This window comes from Xiphophorus hellerii, chromosome 10, assembly GCF_003331165.1.
Source record: "Xiphophorus hellerii strain 12219 chromosome 10, Xiphophorus_hellerii-4.1, whole genome shotgun sequence".
Taxonomy (NCBI): domain Eukaryota; kingdom Metazoa; phylum Chordata; class Actinopteri; order Cyprinodontiformes; family Poeciliidae; genus Xiphophorus; species Xiphophorus hellerii.
Genome location: NC_045681.1, coordinates 5151554 through 5179397, shown reverse-complemented (window position 1 = coordinate 5179397; position 27844 = coordinate 5151554). Strand labels below are relative to the sequence as shown.

The following is a 27844-nucleotide window of genomic DNA, read 5'->3' as shown; positions in this document are numbered from 1 at the left end:
TCATAGATAATGTTTAAAAGCTGAGTGTGTGCCAGGAAGCCTGATAATTTAAATGGACTGCACCACTTCTGCCAGAAAGGGTGGTCAAGTATCCAGATAAATTTAGGCCAGAAACTTCTTAAAGACAAACAAATATGTGATTAAAGTGTGATTTAATTTGAGATTCAAGTTGGTTAAAATAATTCAACCACAGAAAAAGAAAGGGTGCAGAATGCAGCTGGTGGAGGTCCTACACGGGTTGGCGTGTGTCTGAGTGCAATCATTACACTGTGTGCACAATTATTAGGGAGATCTTATTTTTGAGGATTATTTTTTACTAATCACTAAATACAGTGCTCTGTTAATCCAAAATGTTAATAAAAGCCTAACCTAAGGTAGTAAAAGTGATGTTTTGACTTCCTTAGGAGAATATCTATATGGGTACAATAAGAGAGAATTTTTTATTGAGCAGAAATATCTGCTCAATCTCACTTTTTTATACTTTCATCTGTTTAAGAGAGAATAATAAACAAACAATTGAAAACTTTCCTATAAACTAATATTCCTAAAAATGACGATATGATCAGAATACTCACTTACCTAATAATTGTGCACAGTGCATATTCCCAACCTTTCTGCTTCTGTTTACTCATGCAGAACACACTAAGCTCCACTGATCTAGCCTGGAGGGGAGTAGGGCAAGGTCATGCAACCAGCAAAAGCTGTCATTTTTATTTTCTGTTCCTTAAGATTACTCTAATTATTCTTAAGACTAATTGTGTTACAGTTTTAACTTTACAAACTCCAATTCAGACCACCTGTAAACTAACACACGTAATGACCAGCAAATACCATATTGTCCATCAATAAAGCAAACTGTACTATATTTGACTCACTGATAGTCTATTATTTTAATCAAATTTCTTTATGACAGCTGCATTGGCACTCGCCCTTTATGAATGAATAAAACATTTTAAAGGTTTCGACGTAGCATCATACATCTGCAGCCAGCAATGAGACCAAATATATTCGGGACTTATACAGATTGCCCACTACATAAGTTTATTACCAATACTGTGCAATCTGTGTAGCATCTTCTTAATGTAATTTCCTGCTAACACAAATTGTAAGCTTCAATCAGACAGCACATTGGTATGTGTGCTCTCTATCCTTCCATCCTTGTACTTTTCCCCCCAGAGATTCTGGAGGTATTTTGCAGCAAAAACTAAACTTCCACAAAGTTAATGAGGCAGTACTTTCAGTTTTAACTTGATAAAAAATGTAGTGCAATGTCCTCCTCTCCGTTTTGTTATACTTTTTTAATCTGGCTATCCTTCTGTAACTGTTCTGCAGTCACACTCTGATTTCCTCTGCACATAGTCTTTTTCAACTAGTAACATAAGGTAGAAAGAAAGTGACAAATTGCTAGCTGGTATTCCTCTCCACCTCTCTGAATGTTCATCCTGTGCAATCAGCACTCTGACAGCATTAAAATGGATGAGACCAGAGCAAAAGACACATTAGCGCGGTCTTGTGTGCGGGGCTGAATCAGGTATTGCTCACACCAAAAGCAAGAAGAGTTAAAAAATAATTGCTTTACTTGCTTTTAAGTTACAAACACTATGTACTACACTAAATACATAAATGTGTATCTTTGTGAGGACCTATTCAAGTTGTAGCCCTTGTTGATCCTTGCAGTCTGACACTAATTGAAAAGGCTCTTTGATGCTTCAGATGTGGTTTTAGGGGTTGGTAATTCTATTGTCAGTAAAAAATGCTGGCCAATATTGTTCATAATACGTTGAAAGCAAAATGAAATTAACAAGCACATAGTGTCCACTGATGATGAAAATAAGGACAAGCTGTATTTAAAGTTGGTGGAGCAGGGTTATGAAATTTAAGACAAACGAGAAAAAAATATAATGGAGACAGCCACATTTCATCATCAAACAGTAATCAAAGCAAGCTCTGCATTGCATCTGATTCATAGGGGACCCTATGGCAAAGGAGAAGGGACAAACAGAAAGGGCACACTTTTACTAAAAAAGAAACTAAAAAAGGATAAACATGCAGGTGAGAAAAGTAGTTGAAATGTTATCAGCTAAATCACTGCATCGTTATTTATATATCTGGAAAGCCCACCTACCCAGAGATTTATTTTTGTAGCACAAATTTAGAATAATACAAAGAAGAAGCTGAGATACCTAAGCTGAATGCTACTTGACTCGCTATTGACTGCTGTTTGCAAAGCAGCCAATCCAGAGTTGCCATTTATTGGTCTTGATGCTGATTAGCGTTAGCTCCAAGAGTACAGGAGACTGTAGATGTATTTATGCATAATACTGTAGGATATAGTTGGTTTTTGAACTAATAAATTTGGCAGGTATAAGCATTTTAAAAAGAGCTCCCAAATATTCACAGATTTTGACTATTTCTGTGAGCCTGCTGTTCCAAATTCCCACAAATACCAGGGGTCCACTGAACGTAAGCATAGGCAGAAATGCTTAACACTTTTTTAAAAGAGGGAATACAAAGCAAAATGATAATGAAACTACTGCATAATTATACTTTTGATTAATTGAAAACAAAGTCATTTACTCCTGGTGTTTGCAGTAGAAGATGTTTATTCAGATTTGGTACCAAACACAAAAACTGCCCAAGAAAATCTACCTGATGGTTAGAAATTCATGAAAAAAGCAACCTCATCATCATATCCATTCATATTTACAATCCACTTACTCTGCTTTAATGCAGCAACTTGCTTTTGCGGTGACCCATTTTGTACATTTCCTCAATTTTCATTCATTAAACTTTTAATCCATCTCACAAAGCAATTATTTGAATTAGTGGAAATTAGACACTGTCTTGGCAGTGCTCTGAATGAGGAGTCCTCTCCATTTGATTTGTATTCAGTGACTCATTGCCATCCGGGGGGGAAACTGTGTTAGAAATTTAATGGGGCATCCAGCTTTTGTGTGATTATCATGGGTTGTTTGGAAAAGGGAGATAATTGACATGCGGACAGTCATAGAGGCAGAAAGTAAATCAGGAGAGAAGCTGGAGGCTGATTTAAAAGCCGCTTGCAGTTTTTACTTGGTGTAAAGTACCACATGCAGATTTGCATTAAAAACAGGTAACACAAAGAGTTTTGGAATCCAAAATTGAGGGGTTGAGGATGAATTTGGAAGTGTCTGATTAAAGGACGACTCTTTTTTGAGCGACAGCCACTACATACAATTTTATTTTTATACATATCCATGTAGTAAAAAGCAGCAAGAAATTTGAAGGCTGGCACTTAGGATGTTTTATAATGCATATTTTGTAGATTTTTACAATGGTGTTTTTGATATATTTTGTGTCTTTGTTTTCTCTGAAGTGCTTTCTTCCAGCTTAACTTTGATTTTCTTTTAGAGGACTTCATGAATAAGTTTATGAAGCAGGATAACTTTTTTCTGTACGTTTTGTCCAGTTAGCAGAAGCAAAATGGGAGTCTACTGAACACTGTAACTTTCTCTGTCAAGCGTTTAGAAATAAAATCCCTTTCCTCAAAAACTCAAGTGGAGATCAAATATCTGTCATTATCAAGGAAGATAAGTGATGCAACACCCAGTGGGTCAATACTGACTGAGATAGGTAGGATGGAAAAGTATGCATTGAAGCATACTATTTCACTATTTCATTGCATTTAATCGTTACCCATGCATTTATGTGACATTCATTTTTTGAATTAGATTTTTTGAGCTCCCATATCTTTAAGTCAACTTTTACAAGTCCCCAAATACAGACTGAAAATGAAAATAATATATATTGTCATTTACAGCAGCAGCACTCTAAAAAAGTCACAATTTGTGAGATCTGCCAATTGAACAAAATAATGAAAAAAAGTTTATTTAAACAGTATTGTCTGGCTTTTAATAGGTCATTACTTGTTTTTTGGATTTGCTGTACAACATTTTCAGTATGATCTCTGAATTAATTTACAAAATGAATGAATGAATGAATGAATGAGTGAATGAATGAATGAACCAATCTCCAATTGCTGATTCCAACATGACTCAGAAAGGATACAAGGGAATAAAACATCCTGATTGTAACATCCCCACTGTACACCCCATCTCCTGTGATCAACTCTTGCCTGTTTATTGAACCATTTTATTTTTGATCATTAATGTGACTCCTGTTTGCCTGCATCACGCAGAAAAACAAGTCAATCTATAATTTATGTAATATTGACTGCTTTTAAAATTTCACATACATTTCTATAGCTTTAAAGGCACATGGAAAACATGCTATCAATGTTTTATCATAGAAACGTTTTTCTGAATGTTGGCTTAACCCTACTTGACAAATTAAAATCTCTAAAAATAAAGGGAAAATATTTTTCCTGCTTTCCTAATAGACAAATAAAATGACACCAGATATTAAACTACAGAAAAGGCAACATAGGGCTGTTCTCCAGTGCCAGATTTTTATAACATTATATTTTCTAAAGTAAGTTACATGAATCAAAGATTGGATTATTCACCTCTTGTCAAGTACTTCAGTGTGATTTGAGTTTCTTGGCTGTGCATCTAATGATGTGTGCTCCTTTTAAATAAACCCTTCATCTTTCATCTCTCCTTCACCATGTTTTTCACAGTTTCAGAAGTATAATTATAACACCAGACAGTTAAAAGCCTAGAACATAATGAAAATAATGTCTAATCGGCCTTATGTCTGTTGCTTTTCAACACAGTGATAAAAAAAAAAAATCTAGAAGTCTGACATTTCTGCTATCTATACAATAATTACAATGCCTGCTGCATTCAAGTGGTAATGCACTTTTTCTTTAAGTTCAACCTCTTTTCTTTTTTCACATTTTGTTGGCATCTGTGACTTTAATTTAATATACAGGGAAAACTGCAAGACCTATACACAGTTCTGAATTACAAAGTTTTCCCTGATGTCATTAAACACAAATGTGTTCCACCAATTGAACTATAAAGTTTTTCAACAGGTTTGCATGTCGACATTAGCTACACACACAAGGAAGACTGCACAGTGGCGCAGTTGGTAGCACTGTTGCCTTGCAGCAAGAAGGTCCTGGGTTCGATTCCCGGCCTGGGTCTTTCTGCATGGAGTTTGCATGTTCTCCCTGTGCATGCGTGGGTTCTCTCCGGGTACCCCGGCTTCCTCCCACAGTCCAAAAACATGACTGTCAGGTTAATTGGTCTCTCTCTCTAAATTCTCCCTAGGTGTGAGTGTGTGTGTGCATGGTTGTTTGTCCTGTATGTCTCTGTGTTGCCCTGTGACAGACTGGCGACCTGTCCAGGGTGTACCCCGCCTCTCGCCCGGAACGTAGCTGGAGATAGGCACCAGCAACCCTCCCGACCCCATTAGGGACAAGGGTGAACAGAAAATGGATGGATGGATGGATGGACAAGGAAGACCTGGCAATAGATTTTATATGCAGTTAGTTCATGTGATTGTTTCTCTACATGAATTCAAACAATTATTGATGGCAAAAAATTAGCTTTGATTTGCCTTTGTATTTAAATTAGTTTAAGATAGAAGTTGTTTGAAAATAATCAGAATAGCGATAAGGAACTAATTTTTTCATGCTCATTGCTTTTAACAGATCTGCCCAAAAATATTTATAAAGTGAGCAGCCCTTATGAAAGGATTAATAATCCAAACCTTTAATTCTATTGATCAAGTTACATTCTTGCAGGCTTCTCTGTCCATCCTGCAGCAAAGCATCCCCACAGCATGATGCAGCCACCACAGGAAATGTTTTCAGGTCAATGTTACAGTTCTTGGTTAGCTAACATTGTATGTGGACTATTTACCCATTAAGTAACTCCTGAAAGTAATTGACTATGTTGTTTTTGTTTATGTTTTTAAAGTAAAGGGTCTTAAACATAAATGCACCCCACATTTTCTGGTTTTATTTTCTCCCCATAGTTACACACTACTTTGTGTGTCTAATACATAAAATCCCAATAAAATACAATGAAGTTTGAGACTGGAATGTACAAAAAAACTGGTTCGAAGGCCATGAAAGTATTTTGAAGTACATGTGAACTCATTAAAGAATTAATATGAATATGGCATATAGCACATTTTTTTAAAGAAAAACAAAATGGATATTTAGGCTACAGCATTTTAAATTTTTATAACCGCACTTAGTTTGAGAAGACTAAACCCTTTCCGTTCTACACATATAAAAGTGGAGGACAGACTAACCTTGTGCAATCATCAGCATATTCAAATTAATGGTATTTTCTGTTTTTTTTTCCTTTATATGAAAAGGATTCAATTATTGAAATTAAAGTAATTTATTCCCCTGTAAAATAAGGCTTTGGATAGATTAATGAATAAAATTTGGTTTAGGTGCTTTTATCGCCGGACAAGTTTTCAGACTATAAAGAAGTACTTTGTTATTTTTTGAAAATCTCTGGAAGAGAGCGGAGGAACTGTCTGTGCAGCAGAGATAAGCTTTCCTCTTCTTTTGAACTTGAGAAAGCTGTCTCTTCCTCACACTTACGTGGAACTTGTCTACATCTGCTGTATGTTATTTCCTGTCAGGTATTCCCTTTTTTCTTTGCTCTGTCTTTTATTGCTAGTCCACCAGCAGATTTCTTTTTCTTTTGCTAACACCATGGGAATCCAGAACTTAACTTTGGGTTTACCAAAGTATTGAACACTGTTGCACAGCTGTTGCTAGCCTAACCAGTTCGGTTTGTAGACCTTTATTTATGAAAGCAAATTCACAGCTTTAGTTTACAAATTATGGTGAATTTAATAAAAAATTGCCTTGTTACATTTTATTTATAGTATTCCATTGGTTAGATACTTCATGTAGTAGTAGAATACTTTTTCATTTTCCCAGCAACACATGTTGCTACTCCAAAAATTGTCAGGAATCATCCTCATCCTTCTGCAGGTGTATTTCATCTCCATTGGATTGCTCTATTTTGTTTTATTGTTTTTTTCTCAGGCACTCAAAGACTTTCCAATGCCTTGTAGATCATTCTGTCCTGCTTTACCATATGTTGATCTCCAAAGTAAAGTAACGTCTGTAAATTCATTCAGAAATACGGTTAATACCTCCAGGTACGAGCCCTGGTTTGGACTGATGCCCAGAGTCGTGCCTTTCTCAGCCTGCTGAGGGATAACGCCGTCTGTTTTGCTTTGGAATCAGTCCAAGGTTCCTTGAAAGGCAGGAAGTTCAGAACTGGAATGATTTCAAGTGCCCTCTGTTCAGATCAGGCGTGGCTTTTGGATGTTGCATTTGGCCCAAGACCAAAACGTGGAGTGAAAGTAAAAATTTACAGTGCCTGGAAGATATTAAGCGTTTTCTGAATTTACAAAGCTTGTGCTCAAAAATAAAGAAAAGCAATTTAACTTTTAAATTTAGAACTTAATACTCAACTTGTTCAAAATCCTATACAAGGGTGTACAAGGGGCAAACATTTAAAACAGGAATAGCCCAAGTGTTGAACTGCTGATTAACATTTAGAAACCAGCAAAGAGTCAGATGGATCAAAGAACCCTTGACACCAAAGTACAAAGCCTATAAATTAAGCTAGAAGTAAATCCAAGTAAGCACACATCTGATAAAGTGTCTTTAAAAGATCAGAGCTGATCAAAGTGTACGATTCACCCAGGAGTCTCTTATGGAAAATAGGCCAGTCAGTCTTAAGGTCTGGAAAGTGATGTTTTGTAAACAGTTTATGCAATGATTTTGAATAATGGCAATTCATTTTATATATTCACTTGATATTTAAAAAGATTTAAAATGTTGCCACACCTTCGTCACCTCAACTTCAGTTTTATGTCATGAATAAACAAAAAGTTGCAAATAATTGTCCAGTGAAAGGAAACGGATGAATTCATTGCAGAATTTTTTACAAATCAAAATCTGAAAGGTGTGGTGTGCCTTGCCCCTAGCTTTCCATGCCCAACAATAGAGTCACAAGCAGACCAATCAGAGCTTTGTGTAAAACCTGTGGATGAAGACCAGGGCTTATTTCCAGAATACATGGAGTTGCAAAACTTGCCACCCAAAAGCTCAAACAAACTTATGTAAAATTGATCTTTGGTCGTCGCAGCAAATGAATGTAACAGGAGGGTTTAATTAAAGTCACTGTAACTATTTGTGTGAAGTGTGTGCACCTGTTTATTTCATTCCTTTAGATATGCTGAAGGAGATACACTGAGGAGAATTAGCAGTCTAATTAATGCAACAAATTAGCATAACCTTGCTTTAATGTAGGTTAAAAACAGACAAATGTTGATTCCTACAGGAGCTACAAATATAACGCTTTTTCTTGTACAAATCAGGAAGACAAATTAGGAGAAATTACTAATTTATGCATAAGCTTTAAATAGCTGTGTGTGTTTAACCATAGTTGCTCAAAATTCCCACGTTGCTTAGCAGTAAGATATTGTTCGTAAGCTAATTGTGCACAAAATATTTTTGGCATAAGTTATTTTGAGTAAACTTTCTGTTTTGACAGCATTTATTTACTTCCATCACTACTAAAGATTGAAATACTTTGTAAATCTATGTGAGTAATGCTTTGAAATGATGGTCACAGATTTGTAAATATGTGCTCAGAAGGCACACAGAAGGCAACATTCTAAAAATATTATGCCTATCAGTCCTAATAGCAATGTATCAAAACCCAACAGATGGTTAAAACTCCAAGAAAATGATTTGCGCTATTTCCACTGTAAAACGAGCTGGACTGTGTCATTTGAGAAATGATACAGACAAAAGTAACCTGTCATTGACTCGCCCCCCTGCTAGGCTTTTAAATTGTGCAATCAAGGACTTGTTGAAACAGTCAGATTAATTTTTCTTAATTATCATGTTTTTGTTCAAGTGTCATTATTAAACGAACAAATTATTGCTCATTAAAAAGCTTAAACAAGTACACAGCCTTGCGGGAAAACACAATCAACACATCGATGTCCTTTGTTTTCACACGGGGACCTCATTAAAGAAGCAATTGTGTCGTTTTTAGCTTCCAGGATTTATCTTGTGAAAGTATGCAATGGAGGATCTCCTTACCATGATCTGTCCAACGAAGGCGTTATTCTGCTCCTCGGTGACAGAGAGATTCACTGGCAGAGAAGAGTTGAACACCGGATCGTTGTCATTCACATCAGTCACCACCACATTCACCACAGCAGTGGAGGTCTACAAAATGACACAAACACACACATTTAAAAAAATTGTCTGTTTAATTCATTGAAGAGCTCTTCAGCTCCAGAAGATGAAAGAAAATATTTTTAAACCTAATAATAAAACACCGCAGTGCATCCTCTTTTATATCCTTCCTAAGGACTGCAAGGACTGAACCTTCAGTGACCCCTTGGATCTTCCACAATGGCTCTTAATGACTTTGGGTGAAAATAACAAAAAAACAACAAATTTTTTTTATGTATATACTGTAGATATAAAAAATCATTTTCATGGAATGATTACATGAAAAAAAATTCTACTTGTTTGCAAAGTAATTATATCCTTTAATATACTTTAGTGTAAATACTGTAAAACAAGTATTTTTAATTATCCAAGGAGGTTCTGAAACCTGCCAGTAGCTGTTTGCATCTCTGCTAAAAGTCACATTGCTTTTGCTGATCATGCCCAAATGTTTTTAAATGTGAAACTGGCATCATTTTTAGGAATATTTTTGGAGTCCTTAGAATAGCAAAAGGTTAAAGCTGATTGATTCACAGTCTGGAAAGTTCACAAGAGAAGCATTTACCTACATCAAGCTGTTGTACAATAAAGTTCAAATTGAATCTAGCAAACAGCGTCTTTACAGTAGAATAGGCTCAATGCACCAACTTGTATAGTTCTCATCCTGTGGCAGTATGATGGATTCACAGGCCAAACAGCCAATTAGGCACTTTGCAGTCTGACACTCTCCCTACAGGACATTTAATAATATGAGAGACAAACAGGTGTGTATGTGTGTGAACAAGTACAGACAACCCAAGGCCTTTTGGGTGATACTGATTAATGGACTAGTGTAATGCATCTACGCTCCAGTCTTCTGCTCTTCTTTTTCTAGTTTTTTTTTTTCTCTGAATGGTCTTCTGTCTCTGCCCTGTTCAAACCGTTCTTCTCTTTCCCAAACTCTACCCTGTCTCATACGCAATATATAATGCAGTCCCCAGCAGGAAAATGTTTAAACTTCCTTCTCCCATTTTTTAAAAACTTCAAGTCATTTGGGACTCAAGGATAATGCACTCATCATGAAGCTCTAGAGACTGGTTGAGACATTGCATGTGTTTCAAGACCTATTTATAGGAAAGCAGAAAACCATAGGGGGGTTTTGAACACCTCTGAAATCTTTCTCTCTTTTCCTCCCATCCATTTAACTCAGTTTTGCATGGATGTCTATGATACAAGGTCAGGAACATTATTATGAATTTTATCCCATTAAAATCACCACATGTATTCACTGACACACATATGAGGAGATTTTATTTAATGAAGAAGATAAATGTTTTGATGCCTGACTAACAGATTTACTATGAAGGGAAGAGAAACCAAAAGGTAAAGGTATTTTACTAACAAAGTAAAATAAGCAGGGAAAAAAAGAGAGCAGCGGATTGGTTGCACTTAAGTTAACAACACAGAGTGAGATGGAGGAAAAGCCTCGGGTGATCTGTGATCAGTTGGATAAAAGAAAATCGCACACCACCTGTGAAGAGCATCAGTCACTATGATCATCTTAAAAAGATGGTGGTATAGAGAAGCAGTTGGTTTTAAAAGGTAAGAACAGTTCAAAATTCAGCATCTTTTTCCCTAACCAAAATTCATAACTGTAGAGTTGCAATGAAAAACAAAACAGTCCTCATCATTGTTTTTAAGAATACATCATTTGACTTTCAGTGAATTAATTATTTCGATGCCTGATTAACAGGTAGATGGAGAAAGGAAGAGAAAAACAGTATAATTAATAGAAGCAAAACAGTAACCACCCAACATCTGCATGGATCAATGCAAGGTACAAATGTATTTTTTTAAAAATATGGAAAATTATTTATGACTTTTTAATGTACTCTTTGATAAAAGCAAAAAAAAAAAAAAGTAGTAAAATAGTAAAATATGTGATAAGTCACTGACAGTTTAAGTGATTTATAAGTGGCATAAAATGGATGCCCTGCTCTCCAGCATCCACTTGCATCTTGGCAGGATTGTAATATCGGTTCAAAAAAAGCTTTTGCTCCATCAGAAAGGGGAGAAAAAAGCGTGATCTGAGATCCTTGAAGTCATGTACCCCAAAGAGTTGAGACATATAAAGGGGGTTTTAGCAGGAAAACGAGAGATGAAAATGAGACGCAGTGTTTAGATGGTAAAGAGATGGTGAATAAGGAAATGCAAAAAAACAGCCAGTGCACAGTGACCACAGGGGGTATGAAATTGGAACCAAACTAGAAAAGTATTTCCTGCAGTTTGCCTTCCACAGGAGGCATAGAAACATCTGAAAGATATGTTGCCAGAGATGCAATGAGAATTTTAACAAAATATTGGAAAGTAATTCACTGCCACTGATCTCAGTGGCAGTGAATTACTGCCACTGATATCCACACTTTATAGTCAACAAACACACAATTGTAGTAATACAACACACTTTTCTTAAGATTTAAAAACACAGCATGATGAAATAGCCAACAACTGTGAAAACTTTTAAAGAGAAAACTGAATATTTAAACTATGTTCAGAGTCAAAGCATTTCTAGATGAGGTCAAAGGTCCAAGATGACAAGCAACAAGTAAATCCTCTTCATGAATTTGCTTAGAACTTACATGTCACATATGCCTACAATTGCTGTTGTGACCTGAAGATATCATGATTCTTGGCAGCAAAGCATAATGAGGAATTAATTTGTTTAAAAAAAAGATCTTAAACTTTATGAACTAATAACTTTTTATGGTTGATGGATAGGTTTAATTTCTTCACACACAAGAAAAAACTAAATAAATGCCTTAAGGTACAACAAAACACCAGCATCAACATAATTTACTGAGGTAAAGCAAAAGACGGTTAAAATACACAGCAGTCCAGACTGGCACATACTTAGTGCTGCCTAAACCAAGGCTCTGTGAAAGTAGCTTGAATAATTCATATTTTAGGGAACAGTTACCTTCTGTAACACAAAAGATCTGAAGGTTTTATGCAGCACATCATCAGTATAGCTTTTAGATTTATGAATAATGATATTCAGAAAGTTCTTTGGTTGACGTTAACCGATTAGAAGTCTGATATTTCCAACCCAAGTTTCAAAACTGAAGAATCCTTTTAGATTAGAGGTGAAACTTTTTAAAGATTACATGCCCTGTTTATAACTCTCAAAAGTAGATCTTACTTGTCAAGGTGACATCATGCATGGCAGATCCCAATGTGGACCAACAGAACATTACATAAACCATCATATTATCTCTGCTGTCTCGCCTTTTTACCATAGTGAATCTTGGTGATTTTTTCCAGATAAACAATGGACACACACTCGACCATTCACAAGATGTTAAATCAAACTTGACTCATCAGACCACGCCACCATCCTTCATTGCTACCTGGTCTGTTTCTGTTGATCAAATGCCCACAGTTGGTTCTTTAACAGCATTCGTACTTTGATTGGTCAAAGAAGGGTCAAACTTATTGTGAACTTGTAAATCTAGTAGATTGATCTGCTTCTAGTAGATAAATCTTAAGGAAAAGTTTTGTTTCCTGCCTGATAAGTATCACTCACTAACAGATGTAACAAAGAGAGAAATATGGTCTGTTTTTCACCTCGCCAGAAGTTGTAATTTCAAATCTGTTTAGTGTGTTAGAATTCTAGGGAGACAATGACGATGTCGCATTAGGAAGCTAATGAGCAACACTGATAAACACAGGCAGTGTACTCACACACAGTGGTGAGGTATGATGTAGCAACACATGGTGTCTAGAGGAAGATAGGATTTGGCCAAAGGATTGCTCAGAGACATCGCTCATTTGTAGAGTTGATGAAAAAGCCGATGAATGAGTCAAGACAAGGGTCTCAGTAGACATACAGGTTTGTACAGGATATTGTGGAAGCAGATGGCTGGAAGGGAAGGTATTTGTGAGACAGGAATGAGCTGGTTAGGGGAAAAAACTTTGGATAAGTTTTGCAGGGATTACAGCAGAAAGGTGACATAAGAAAAAGGTGGATGAAAGAGAAAGATTTAAGCAAAAAGAAAGGAAAGATTCACAACTGAGACTTGTTGAATTAAAGGATTTGGAAAAAACCTCTAGGGGGATGTCAGGGGGCAGAACAAAGCAGACAAAAGGAGGAGGGTTGAGACTCCTCTGTACAATGAAAACCAGCAGTATCTGAAATAAAAGTCATTCTAAATATTTTCTCCTAAGTTCTTTTCTACATTTTTTCTATAATTTACTATTTTCATAAATGTCAAGTATTTCCAAAACTGCCTTTAATGACCCTCTTTCTACATAATACAAAAGGTGTCATTCGCAGCAATTTGCTTCCAACAGTTGCTTGATTTGATTTTGCTCAACTTCTGTAAAACAACTCAAGTAAGGAGAGACAGTAAATATTGGTGCGGCATAGCCAAATTTCTTACTCCATCTGGGCGTCCATCTGAGGCGGTGACAATCAGGATATAATGATCCAGAGACTCCCTGTCCAAAGGCTTGTCCAGAATTAAATACCCTGAACTGGAGAGAGATGACAAACAGATCAGATTGACGTTGAAGGTAAATGTTTCGAAAGAGATCAGAGCATGAATATAAAAGACACCAAACAATAGAAGTCATCAGTAAAAAAAACAGGCAAAAGACAAAGCAGGGCAAATCAAGATACCATGGTGTAAAATACTGAGTTTAATTTGACAAGAAGTTTCTGTTCAAAAGTCACTGATTGCTAATCATGTGCAGCACTCCTTCTAATTTCATGCATTTGCCAGATTTGTTTGTATGCAAATACAAGATCGAAATGAGTTGAAAACTGCTTAGAGTTTTTTTTCCAGTGCCTTGCAAAGTAATTCATACACACTGAACTGTGATAACACAAATTCTAATGTATTTTAGGAGGAGTTTTATGTTTTTGAATAACACTAAGCACCCCGTAATTATAAAATGAATGAAATGCTACATGGTTTTCAAAGTTCTTCACTGAGAAATTAATTGAAGAATGTAGTAAACATTTTTATTCGGCCCCTGCAATCTCAATATCTTTGCTCCAATCGCAGCTGCAAGAACATTTGTAGACATCTTTTCAAACCTTGCCATGGATTTTTACTTGAAATTGGTCGTAGACTTTGACTGGTCCATTCTGATATACAGCTACGGCCATGCTCGAAGGTTAACTTTCCCTATATTCTCCAGTTTTTTCTGCATCAAAAAACCGGTTTTCTCTGGGGCTGAAATGTATTTAGCTACATCCATCCTCCAGTAGTCTTTGAGCAGCTTCACAGTCTCTGCTAAAGAAAAGTGTTTCTATCAAGTTCCCCACAGATATTCTGATTGATGTGTAGTGTTACTTTTTCTCCACACACAGAAATTTGCATGTTGACCCTAATGTGGGATGTTGTTTTAAAACCTAACCCTAGTTTAACTAGCAAAACTCTTCGTGATGCTGACAAGCCTTTGAGGCCTTAACTGAAACAACTTCATTTGTATTGAAATTAATAGATGGGAAGAATCTATAGTATTTAAACTTTTTAGAGCAATTGAAGAGATTTTTTTTAGGGGCTTATAAATGAACAGGGGAGGCCACATGTTTTACTTTAATAAAAAAAAAAAAACATACTGGAGACTATGCATCCTTCCTTCAACATTACAGTCATGAACTGCTTTGTGTTGGTGTATCATTAAGAAACCCCAATAAAATGCATTGAAATTATGGTTGCAATGTGACAAAAGGAAAAGAAGAAGAAATGGGTACGAGTCTTTTATTTTGGAAGGCACTGTATGTAAATGGAAACTGCATTGGGAGGCTGCACTGGACAAAAGCTTCTCCAGCAGGAGGTGTGTTTTTACTCTAATTATGGGTAATTTAGTAATCCAGATGGCAGCTCATGCCTTTCCTTTCTCCAACAAAAACACCCTCCTGGGTGCTGTCTCTATAATAGACAGGGATGTACTGTATCTTATAATACAAGTTTGTACTCATTGTGCCACTGTGTAGAAAACACAGCTGAGATACTGCAACATTTGGGCTTGTATTGGAATATTGTCTAGTTTCACAGACATCTAGCTAAATGTTCTAAAAATCTAAAAACAAAATGAAGGATGATGAGTAAAATTTACCCTCCACGATTATGGGATTCTGCTCTTCTTATGTTTATTAAATGTTCATTCATGCCTCTTTCCTACATTTGCTCTCAAAATACCCAGCTGTTTACCTGTTCCACCCTCTCTTTTTCCATTACCTAGATACGGATAATTTTCTCGCTCCTCCCTTCTACAAAATTGACAGCCTGTTACTATTTGCTCTCCTTTCTTTTAGCATTTATACACTATATCTATATTTTTCTGAAAGCACACAGCCATGTTTCAGATATAAGCACCTAAATAAAACTACATCTTGATCACATTTCGTGACTTACTTCTGCTGCAGTGCAAAATTTCCATTAATATCTCCACTGTGGATTTTGTAGGTTATTGGATCCTTCTCTCGATCCACCGCCTTCAAAAGAAGCAGACAGTTAAACACGTATAAAGGCAGACTTACAATGTTTTTGCACTTGTAATTTTGAATAGTAACACCTGAGTGGTGCAAGAGGAAGGTCTTGGGGGCAGAATCTGTGCATTTTATGGTACTTTCCCTTAAGTTGCAGAAAATGTAGGGGAGAACAAAATGATAAAATAAATCATGCAGACTTATAGTAAACTGTGTGCAGTGCAAGTTGGTGCTGATTGCAGCATCATTTATTGCCCAAAAATGTATGTCTTAGATTCATTTCTTGAGGTAATTAAGGCTTGGCTGCCACTCTGTAAACATTCAGACAGTAAAAGACAGAATACAGGCATCATTTGCTTAAATGTTCATATCTATCTATGTAACATGTTATTTTTAGATAAAAAGTTAAAGAGTAAGTTCATCTGGAGAATGCTTAATATCAAAGTAATATCTATAGTATTTAAAATACTATAATAATTTATATAATAATAATAATTTTAATAAATATAATAATTTGAACTTGTATTGTTTCTTATTGTCTATTTAACCTTGAAGTACAGAGATATGAAGAAAAATGAAGTTCAGAGATACGAAGAAGAATGTCAGCTTGGCATAATGAATAATGCTCAACAAGTGGATATATACTATATCGTACTATATCCAATTTCTCTGTAATTTATTATGATTTTTGATAGAGGTCAATTGTATTTTTAAATGGATCTTAAGGCTTATTGTGGTTTTAATCATTTTAATCAGATTTTTATGGCTAATTTAGATTTTTATCATAAGTAAAATGTGGTTTTATGTTATGGCCATTGTACTTCCATGAACAATGGCCATGACACCTGAATTAAGCAGTAACATAATGTTGAAAATTTGTTCTTTGAACAGTTGGGGATTATTATTCCTTTGAGCCAAGATGCTGGAGGACACAATCAGCAATTACTACCGTTCCATCAGCTGGTGTTGGTTTGCTGACAGTGTTACTCCTACCTTGGCAAGCACTTGTGTGGTTACCAAGGGGTAAAAGCAATGAGCAGCTAAGTTAATTAAAAAGGGAAAACAAAAATGACATTTAATTATTGTAAGAGTTTAGAAGATTAACATACTTAATGAATAAAACTTTCATGTGGTTATCCCTAAGGCAATGTATTAATGATTGAAAAGGCTAAAAAAAAATGAAAAAGTCCAAAATATAAATATAATATTATTTATATATATATATATATATATATATATATATATATATATATAAATCTAAACAAGCAGGCACTGCAATGTTTCAGCCAATGCAGCAAAGATTTGATCAAACTCTTTGATGCTCTTCACATTGTGTGTGTGTGTGTGTGCGGGGGTGTGGGTGTGTGTGTGTGTGTGTGTCTACCTGCAGATTAAGAAGTGTGGCACCAGTCCTCATAGCTTCACTGATCTCAAGGTTGTATTGTTGGCGAGGAAAGCGAGGAGGGCTCTGGTTGTTTGGGGGCAAAACTTCAATATATACTGTTGTAATGGAAGACCTGAACAGAGTGAGAAAAGGTGAAAGACAAAAGACTATGAGGTATAGCAAATGGAACAGATAAGGAGAACACTTACACACATAGACAGAGTGCCAGCTACAGAGTGTCTGCTAAATTAACAACAGCCCTAGAGGAATATTAGAGGGGAAAAGGTGGAAAAGAAATAGCAAAATAGAAATGTAACAAAGGATATAAGGGACAGTGAAACAGGCAAGGGGAGACTGAACGACCCATGATTTACTGTAAGATAAAAAGGGTTGCACAATTTGTTTTCTGGCTGTTACTGTGTCTAATCAATAAAAACCTTATGTCAACAACAGTGTAAGTGACAAAGAGTTTAAATAGAAGTATTGCTGCTGGGCTTTACAAAAGTATTTTTTCTGTGGATCTTGAGCCATCTATTGAGCAGTCTTGCAAACTTCCTCTGGTGTTACAGTGACTCAGTTTCCCAAAGGGTGGTGACCTTTTAGTGAAAGAACATTTTGATGTAATCCTGCTGAGTGAATGTAGGTGGAAATTGTTTGCCCTTTGGGGCCGCTTCGTTAATTCAGCTAACACTTTTGTTTTAGCTTCTTAAAATTTTGCAGTTGCACATAAAAACTTTACACTTACATCACAACAAAGTTTTATAAATATGGAATCAGAAACACATATGTGAACCTCTTTTTTTTTTGTCAAAATATTGCGATTCATGCGTAGTAACCTTAGTAACAGAGGGATTGCTGAAAAGTCAGCAACAATGTCAGCAATTTTCTGCTGTCCAGGAGGAATGAATGCTGCAAGTCATAAACTCAATGAGATCAGCTGGGATTACTTAGATAGAAACTGTTGAATCTACTTTGAATAATGAACTCAGCATACTGTACTGTTTGATAACTTTAATTGGAATGCATGTGTGATTGAATTAAAAAAAAAATTTTGTAAAGTGCTTTGAGATGACATTTGTTGTCAAGTGGCACTATATAAATGAAATGAATAGAAGTACAATCAATAATTTTGTGCCACGTTTATTTTTAAAATAAATATTAACAGGAAATTCACACCACATGTCAGTTACAATCCAAATACTCCACACGAAGAAATAGAACAAATTAGTCCTGAAATCAACTTATGGCTATCAAAGTGGAATGACAGGTAGAATGGCTATCACACAGAAAGGAAGCTCCAAAAAGTCATTTTAGGTCAAAAACCTAGTTTAAAAGTTTTAGTATTTAAAAGGAAATCCTTCCATGTCAGTCCAAGTTATTATAAAAGGATTTATTACTATTTTATGGACTATAGACAGTGTCTCGTGGCCAACGTATCACATACGAAGAATGTTACAGAAGGTGAAGATTTGTGTGTTGTGACTCAATGACTATGTGACTGACCAGTGCCCCTGTTGAACTGGTCCCGGTGCTACAGAAACTGGAACTAATTGATCCCTTCAACCACTTTCACTTTTTTACCTTCACAAATTTATTTTAACAATTCATTAAAAATTAAGGTGTTGCACTTTTAGCTTTAGCCATATTGAAATAGAATCACATTTTTCCTCTGCTAGAGTAGAAAGAAAATGAACCAGCCAAGACCTGGTGATTTCTAACAGAGGAGTAAAACCTATAATCAGCAAGGTTGCCTAAGAACCATGATTACGCAAAGAGAGCTCAACAGCTTCATTAAAAATTTATTCACTGAGAAAGACATTGATGTGTTGAATACTTATTTTCCTTATGTAATGTTAAAAGTCTATGTTTCAACTTATTGCTAGCCTCAACAGGATTGGAAGAAATAGGAGTATTCATTAACACTTCATGCTGTTCAATTTGATAAAGTAGTATAGAGACAGTGTCTTAATAAGGTGTTAATAATGTGTTTTAGTATTATTGGATTTGCAAAAGAAAATTAGTGGAAGGGAAAGAGGAAATCATATTGATTTTCTATTTCAAAAAGCATCGGGAGAAAAAGCATTTGGTTGAGAACTTGACAGATGATCATTTCACTTTGGTAAATAAAGACTTAATTGCATAATATTTACTTTCCCCTCTGAGAAACAACTCGGACAGTTCAATATGCTCCATTCACAAACATTTTCCTTCACTACTTTTTCCCCCAAACATAATGTCTTATTTTGTGCCTAATGTTTTTCTTTTGTAAAGAACTGATAAATTCTAATTGGTCCACAAAGAAATAAAATCAGATTACTTCACAAATGAAACTTAGAGAGAAAACTGCAGTGACACGGATAATAAGCACTGAATACATACAGAGAAATATATAACATATCTTAGTAATAACATTTTCAAGCTACTTTGTGTATTGGGAGACTAGTTTCATATGTTACTAAGGAGCAAGTTTGACCAATTCCTTCACACAAGCTGGCAATAGATCTCAATGGTTCTGGCAGGGTAAGGGGGACATTCTATGCACACTGATCATCAATTCTGTAGATATTCAGTTAGATACAAGTCAGGTCTTTGACTGTGTCAGTCTAGCGTTTCCTTGACTGTGTGTTTGGGGGTTGTTTGGAAATAAACATTCCTTTCATCTTCAGACTCAAATCAAAAATATGTTACATTTCTCCTTTGATCCTTTCTACAAGCACATGGGGTCTGCATGTATATTGTATTCTGTAGGATAGAATCCACCATAATGTGCACACCTGCATTTCTCATTTTTTGGCATGGTATTTTTGGGATGATGTGCAGAGCCATTTTTCCTCCAAACATGGTGCATGCATCAATATCCAGTGATTTCAGCTTTGGCCTCGTCTGGCCAGACTATATTGCCCAACTGGTTGTCCAAATCTTCTGCAGCAAATGCTACAGCTGTTGATTTGTAGAATGAGCATGTATAGAGGCCATTGCATCTAGTGCATTATTTGTTGTTTAAAAAACATGTCATACTTTAGTCAGACACCTTTCACTGATAATAAGTTAACAGCAACCCTGCTGAGTTTGTTTAGTACATAGCAGCAGGATTCCTTTTAAATACTGACAGATTCCAGCTGGTTTCTTGGGTTTCCATGTCTTTTAGAACATAGTTTACCTAATGTGGTGTTTTGTTTTCTCCTTCTGGAGTTGTAGTTTCCCCAGAGGGCTCAGGAGACCTAGATCTGCTGGTACCACACTTAAGAACGGTTCTTTCTCGTTAAGACCGTTCAAAAGGATAGAAAGAGCTAGATGAAGACACTGTTCGTTACCTACATGGTAACCCTAGCCCTCCATGTTTATTTTGTCCCTGTGCCTGATTACTAGCTCCGACTTCTTCTTTGTTTGCTTCCCCTTCATTCCTCCTGTGAATCTGTATCCTCTATGCAAGATCATCTGGACTTTCTCGATCAAAGATTCACTCCTGCAATATCAATTGGACTCATCTCACCTCTAGCATTCTCTACCCTTCTCTTCATCATCTTCATCATCCTGCAAATCACCTGTCCACCCTCCAGTGTTACATTTTGTATTTCTGCTCCTGCTCACGTCTCTAGCTTTCCTCTCCATTCCTCATTCCAAGTCTCCAGCGTCCTTGGCCCTCTCGGTTCTCACAGTTTCAAGACTCACAGCTCCAAAACTCTCCTTCCCGTCTGACATTCACCACTCAGCCAACAACCGCAATTCTACTCACTTCTCCCTGAGGTACATCATCCTCTTCATCAATAAATCCTTAGTTCCTCACCATCATTGCATTTCAACTTTTACATTCTGTTACTTACTTCTCCATCTCCTCAGAGTGATCCCATTGCCCAGGTCATTCCTTACTCATTGTTATCATAAACCTTTTAAAATTTCTATTCAGTCTCCTGAGAGTGTTTGTGCATGTGAGTCAGAAATATACTAAAACCCATGACCGTACTAGTTCACTTTGTTACATAGAACTTTATTTGTGGAGTAATTTAGTTTGATTTCTTTGTATGCATGCATTACTTAAGCTGTTGTCGACTTCAGGTGTGAATTTTCTTTCAATGACCCCCATTAGAAATGATTAAACTGAGAAAAATGTTGACATGACAAGTTGTCGGTACTTACTTTGAGGGCTGTAAACTTTGTCCAGAATTATTTTGAACTTGTAGGGGAGAGTGACCTTGATGAATTTTTAATGCATGCTGATCATACTCCCAAACTATGGCTTCCAAAACCTTTGTAAAGATGGATTAATGTATGAAAGGCAGCACACCATGCAAGTCATGGCCACTGCTAGAACAAGCTAGCAACGCCTTTGCATTAAATTCTATCAGACATTTAAAAGTGTATATGTGAATGAGGTGAACAAATCAATTTTAACTCAATTCTTAATTGTAGAACTAAAACATGCCAATACATGTATCACTCTAAAAGAGAAATACTCCTATATTCAGGAAAGCTAACATAACAAAACACAATTAGGGATGTGCAATGTCACCACTTGTGTTTGGTCAACTTTTCATTTCTGTTTGCTGGTGTTTAATAACTAAATGAATATCAAGGTACCATTATGTCACAGACCCAATGACTGTTTTTAGAACTTCTTTAGTTTTACTTTTTTAAAACATACAGTTCAGACCAAAAGTTTGGACACAACTGTGTGTCCAAACTTTTGGTCTGTACTCAATACAGACCAAAGTTTGGACACACTTTCTCATTGAATTCAATGAGAAGGTGTGTCCAAACTTTTGGTCTGTACTGTATTTTGTTACTGCTTTGTCTTTACTGTTGCAATTTTCCAGTCATTTCCAGCAATGTAGGACAATGTTGCAGCATGACCTCTTTTTGCCAGTCTGGCTTTTTAATCTAACAACTTTATCTATTCTGCATGTTGCTGCTGTTTTTTTCTTTTATGATGAAAGTATGAAAGCCCTTCCGAATAATTTACTGTTAGCGATGTGTGAGACCAGACACAAAATCTCTTATACTTCTGGGAAAGTGAGTTTCAGACCTAAAGAAATGCAGTGACTCTTGTCTTGACGATGCCTAACAAGAAGAGGACATAGCTCATTTGGATCTTAACCCATAGTTTCAATAACATTGCCAAGGGAGAGAGAGATATTGATTTCTGGTTATGTTTTCTGCTGAGATAAACAGTGGGTCTGGGGAAATCTGGTGACAATCTCTGAGCCAATCACTGGAACCACCTCAATCTGCAGTGCTTCACATTTTATTGATTTGATAGCTATATTTGTCATACCAAGTCCCAAAGAAGAGAGGCATCTGTTTATCTTCTGCAAATACCATAGGATATTAATTTTTGTGTTGTCTTGCACATTCAGATGAAAAATGCAGAGATGTTAAAAGATAATTAACAGATGTTAATTAATTTAATCCCTTAACACTCCAGACATGAGTTTGGCTAAACTGGGGGATTTTATATGGTGAATCAGGTGGATTCAGTGTTGTTGAATTCAGAACCACTACCAGGGTTATAAGAACCTAATAATCAGCTGACTCCTTAGTACACAGGTGTAAGAGCAGAAGAGCTCATTTTATCCCATAATTTGAAAGTTTTACAGTTTAAAGACTTGACAATGTTGCATTTTTTACCGTAACTGAGATTCCATCAGTGAATATGCTAACATTCAGTTTCATCTGTGTATTGTTATTTCCTCTGGGAAATGAGTAGGACGCACCTTTGGGAGTTTTACCTTCTCCCAAATAATTAAATAGCTTTATATCCATACAGATGATTGCAAAAGGGAAACTGATTTATTCTTGTTTCCAAGAGACACTGCTTATTAGCTGTCTGAAATGCTCCACTGGTACCAAATTTGTTTGTTTTTTAGGCTTAATATTATCATAAATAACATGTCAATAGTGCTTCAAAGTCACTTTTTAAAAAGTAGGGCCTTAAGAAAACAAGTCTTTAAAAGATAAAAAGACACTAGATATCAAATAAAAAATGAAATAACAGTATAAAATGTGTAAATCAAGCATGACTTTAATTTCCTAGAGTTAGGATAGGAAATCCTAACTCTAGGATTAGTAAGGATGAATTAATCCTTATTAATTTGCTAGAATGCTAGAAGGTTGCATTCCTTCTAGCAACCAGATAAAGGCTGCTAGAAGGAATGACACATAGAAAATAGTATAATACATGTATTTATTTAATACTTTTTGAAAAAATATCTAAATATCAATATTGTTATATTATCACATTATTTTTTGACATTTTACAATACACAAAAATATCAAATTTTTTCAAATAATTGCTATGGGGATACAAAACAACGTTTGAAAACACAGTCACTCTGCTCTCAAGCTTCATATGTGTGTCTATGTATCAAACTATCAATAACTACATATTATCACAAAAATTATAACTGTAATAATAAATATATTATTACAGGAGAAGTAACAAAATAAGTGCTGTTTTCTCAAATTAATAAATTAGCTATTTATTAAATTAATGCAATGTGTTTAACTGCCTTTCACTTTAAAATTCTGTGTTTATACTTCAATACAGTGAAGTATTGTTGTTTTTAGTATATGTTGTGAGAATCTGAAACATGCCTATTCCTACCTGTAGCCATTCCAAAAAAGGTTCTATACTCCAAAAAGTAGCAATTTTATCAAAACAACAAAGGCCTTAGAATTACACGTAAAGCGATGCATCAAAGTCAGAAACGACAGCGTTAAAAATATTCCAACATGGAATGGGACACATCTTCAGGAAGCCAGTGAAGCAGCAGCATTTTGACCTCACCCATATGTCCCTAAAGCAATTCAAATGCTCGTACTCCTTGGTGTGAATGCTCAAAATAAAACGGTGCAAATCATCATTTAGCACCCTAAATGTGTGATAAATCACCGAAGTCAAATTCAAAATAGACACTTCTAATCAGCAATCTGTGGGCTCTTCAATGATGTTTGTGTGACACAAAGGTTCAATGAAAAGTTTTCTTCAAACAATTTCACTAAAGAAAGAAATACAATCTTGATTAACTTTTCCCCTGTGTTTTAACTGATTACTGCTTTTGTTCTGTGCTTTTTTCCACTGGAAGGACTCAGCTTGTTTGTCCCGTCTCAAGGACAGTGTGGTAATAATTTACCCTTTTGTTCAGCTATTCCCCAAGAAAAACACTATAATTTAATCCATGCTTCAGGCATCAAAAGCCAACATTGCTGACAATTTTATTAACTGATGTATGCTGTAATTTATATGCTTCAAATGGTTATATAAAATGAGGATAGTTTATCAGATTAAAAGGTATTTCTTAAAAATAACCATCACTAAGCATGTATTAAACATACTTTTCATTAAGCCCATATTTTGAACAAAAAATTTCATAATCAAAAGAAATACAGGCTTGGAAACATCAGTCGTTGTGCCATTAATCTCTATAAAGTGTTTTACTTTTTCAATTGGCAGAGAGAGAGAGAGAGAGAGAGAATGCCCAGCATATGCTTCATTGAGAGTCTCTGTTCTGTAATATTTCCTGTGCTGAATAAAACACTCTGGTAATCAAAGTCTCTGCCAAAACAACAGCTGCATCATTTTGTGGTTCTGTGCAGATGGACTGGATTCTATTGGATGAACTATTCAATGTTGTGATTTACTCCAGTTCAGAAATATTGCTTAGTAATTGCTACAACTAAGAAAATCACAATTGAACTGTTCTCTGCCAGACTTTTTGCAATCAAATCAATACAGCTCCACTTTACAGAAGATTTGAAGCTGACGCTTTTTCCTGGACGATTGGAAAAAGTTTGTGGAAAGTCTTCCATTAGGAACTTTGTGAAAGCCACTATTATTTATTGATTTAGCCCTTGAAGAAAGGAATGAAATTTTTTTGAATGCATTTTCTGCATTAGTTGACATTTTCCCTTTTGGGAAATAAAAAGAAGAGAGTACGCTGGTATTTGAGTCACACCTTCCCAGGCCCTAATTCTTTTTTTAATTCTAAAACTTGCAATATCATTTCACTCCCAGAGCATTTTATTCTGTAGAAATACTACTTAACCTAAAAGAAATTAATATTGTTTAAAAATGCAATATTCCTTGCCAGTTATCTCAAAAAGTGAAATGGTGAGTTTATAGAGATCCATGACACAGAGTAAAATATTTCAAACTTTTATTTTTTGCAGTTTTAATGGTTACGGCTTACAGGTATGAAAACCCCATTAGTCCGTCTCAAAAAATTAGAATGCCACATTGGAAAAATAAAAAACAGATGTTTCAAGCATAAATGTCAGCCTTCTTAAAAATATGTACATTTCTATGCACTCAGTACTTGGTTGAGTTGCCACTTATATGAAATAAAGCATCGAGGCACCGTGGCATCAAGGTGATCAGCCTGTGGCGCTGAGTAGAGACTGATTTGATAGCTGCCTTCAGCTCATCTACCTTGTTGGCTTGTCTCTCATCTTCCTCTTGACAACAAGCAGAAGATTTTCTATAGGGTTCAGATCGGAAGAGTTAGCTGGTCGGTTAAGAATAGGAATACCTTGAACCAACTTTTGGTATGTTTGGCAGTCAGTGTGGGCAGGTTCCAGGTCCTGCAGAAATATAAATTTAGCATCTCCATACGGCTTGTCAGCAGAGAAGCAGGAGGTGCTCTAGTAATTCCTGGTAGGTGGCTGCTTGACTATGGACTTCAGTAAACCCAGTGGCTCAACACCAGTGAATGACTGATGCTATCTCTGGTTCAAAACTGGCTTTACATGGGGAATGCAACATTTGTACGCATCTCTAGTATTCGTCTATGAGTCTGGAATGGATTTCGCTTAGCAATCCTCTGAAGGCTGTAGTTCTTGCTTTTGCTGGTGAACTTTTTTCAACCATGCTTCTTCCTTCCACTCAATGTTCTATTAATATGCTTGGATACAGAACTCTGAACAATCAGTTTCTTCAGCAATGACATATTGTTACTTACTCTGTGACTTAGGGTGTGGATGACTGTCGTCTGGACACCTGTCAAGTCCCTATGATTGTGTAGTCTACTGAACCAGAGTGAGAACGTTTAAAGGCTCAGGAAACCTATGCAGACCTATGTTTTGAATTAATTAGCCGGTTAGGGTGTGACACTATGAGTTTCCAACAATGACCTTATGACAATTCTAATTTTCCGAGACACTGAATTTTGGGCTTTCATTATCTGTAAGTCATAATTATCAAAATTACTAGAATCAAACACTTGGAATATATTTGTGAGGATTCTAGATAATATGAGGTCCACCTTCTGAGATGAATGACAAGAAATATTGCACTTTTACTCAATTTTCAAATAAAAAAAAAAATATAATATTATAAATTACTCCTGTAATTTTCCAGCTAAAAATTGGGATTAAATGAGAAGACAGATGATGATAAAATAATAAAAAGGAGCTGTAGGTGGTGTTGAAAAGGGTCAGAAAATAAATTTGAAAGCTGTAAAGACCTGACCTTTCATGGCATAGTTTCACACAGGCAGGAAAAGAGCAACGAAGCAGAACGAGAGAAACCCCCTACCGTCTGTGAGGCGCAGGCCCATTGTCTGCAGCTTCCACAGTCAGAGCGTAGCTTCGGCCAACAGTCAGCTCAGCACCTGGTGCCACTGTAATTACCCCAGTGCTGTGAAAACAATGATTAAATGTATGCGGTTATTAACACGCCACATGCTTTCACATTACTTTATACATGCATTCATTGACTTCTCCTATAGTTTACCATTTACCACCTGCTTTCCCATTAGCAGTCGTTTAGCCTGTGGAAATCAGTTCTCATAAGTGGAGTTTTATTAAGTTCACAGTGATATACTTTTGTTTCTCAATTAATAAGAATGTCATTGAAAAGTTAATTTATTTCAGTGATTTATTTAAAAAAGCAAAGCATGTATTTTTAATAGATTCATTACACAAAGAGGGATTTATTTCATGTCTTTATCTACACTGTTTACAGATTTCTTGCTCTATTAAAAAGTATGTCTATTCTTTATATGGTATAATATATGTACTCAGTACTTTTGTAGGTTCCTTAAGCCTTCAGCCTGTGGCTCTTCATGAATATTAGAGAGAAAGTATTATGCATTTCCCAGGCACATATCCCATTTTATAGCACAATCACATAATTGTGTTACCTTCAGTTGTTGTAAAAATGTTGACAATCACCTTATTGAAGCAAAAATTGTAATTTATTCTCATCAAACTAGTATTAGCTTTGGTATATCTTTCTTTTAAGACTCATTCTTTACTTAGATCTAACTAAAGCGATCTTAAATTATGTTGTTACCAGAGGTTTTCACCAATAACCTTTTCCAGCATCCCATCAATTGTTTTTTGGGATGAAAACTGAAGACAATAGATTCTCAGTTGCCTTATTAAGGATTTTGTTGTTTGGTTTTGCCTTTTGTGTGAGCATGGCGAGGTCTAACAACAATGAAAACCCACTGGCACATTAAAAAATATCTGTTGTCTAAAATGATTATCACTGGTGATTAAACCTGCTGGAAAAATAATGATTAATTCCAAAATGTTTAAAAAAGTCCTTAGGACACTTCACAAGATGCTGGTTAGCACAAATCATTGTTTTACCTCCTTGATATCTTAACTTCTTGAAATTGTTTTAAACCGTATGATTGAATAAAATAGGTTTTCTTCATCAAAAAAAAAAAAACTTGATTCGGGTTTAGTGCAAATATTCACATGCAAGTCATGTATTGCTGTTGATGCTATTTGATGTTGGATTCAGATCAGATAATTTATTCTTTTGTTTCCATATATAAGCCTGATGTCTGATGACCAAATAAACAGT

The 27844-nt window shown here is 35.7% G+C and overlaps 1 protein-coding gene across 3 annotated transcripts in view; it reads right to left on the bottom strand.

The window, feature by feature from the left end:
* The window catches only part of LOC116727280 (protocadherin-15-like), a 228917-nt gene that overhangs the window by 86541 nt on the left and 114532 nt on the right, over positions 1 to 27844 (bottom strand). For all 3 annotated transcript variants that reach the window (XM_032574623.1, XM_032574624.1, XM_032574625.1), the window contains exons 16-20: positions 26564 to 26665; positions 17035 to 17167; positions 15577 to 15656; positions 13591 to 13684; positions 9038 to 9166 (exon numbers count right to left, since the gene is read on the bottom strand). In XM_032574623.1, the coding sequence (XP_032430514.1) occupies positions 9038 to 9166; positions 13591 to 13684; positions 15577 to 15656; positions 17035 to 17167; positions 26564 to 26665 (538 nt within the window). The remainder of the gene's footprint in view (positions 1 to 9037; positions 9167 to 13590; positions 13685 to 15576; positions 15657 to 17034; positions 17168 to 26563; positions 26666 to 27844) is intronic.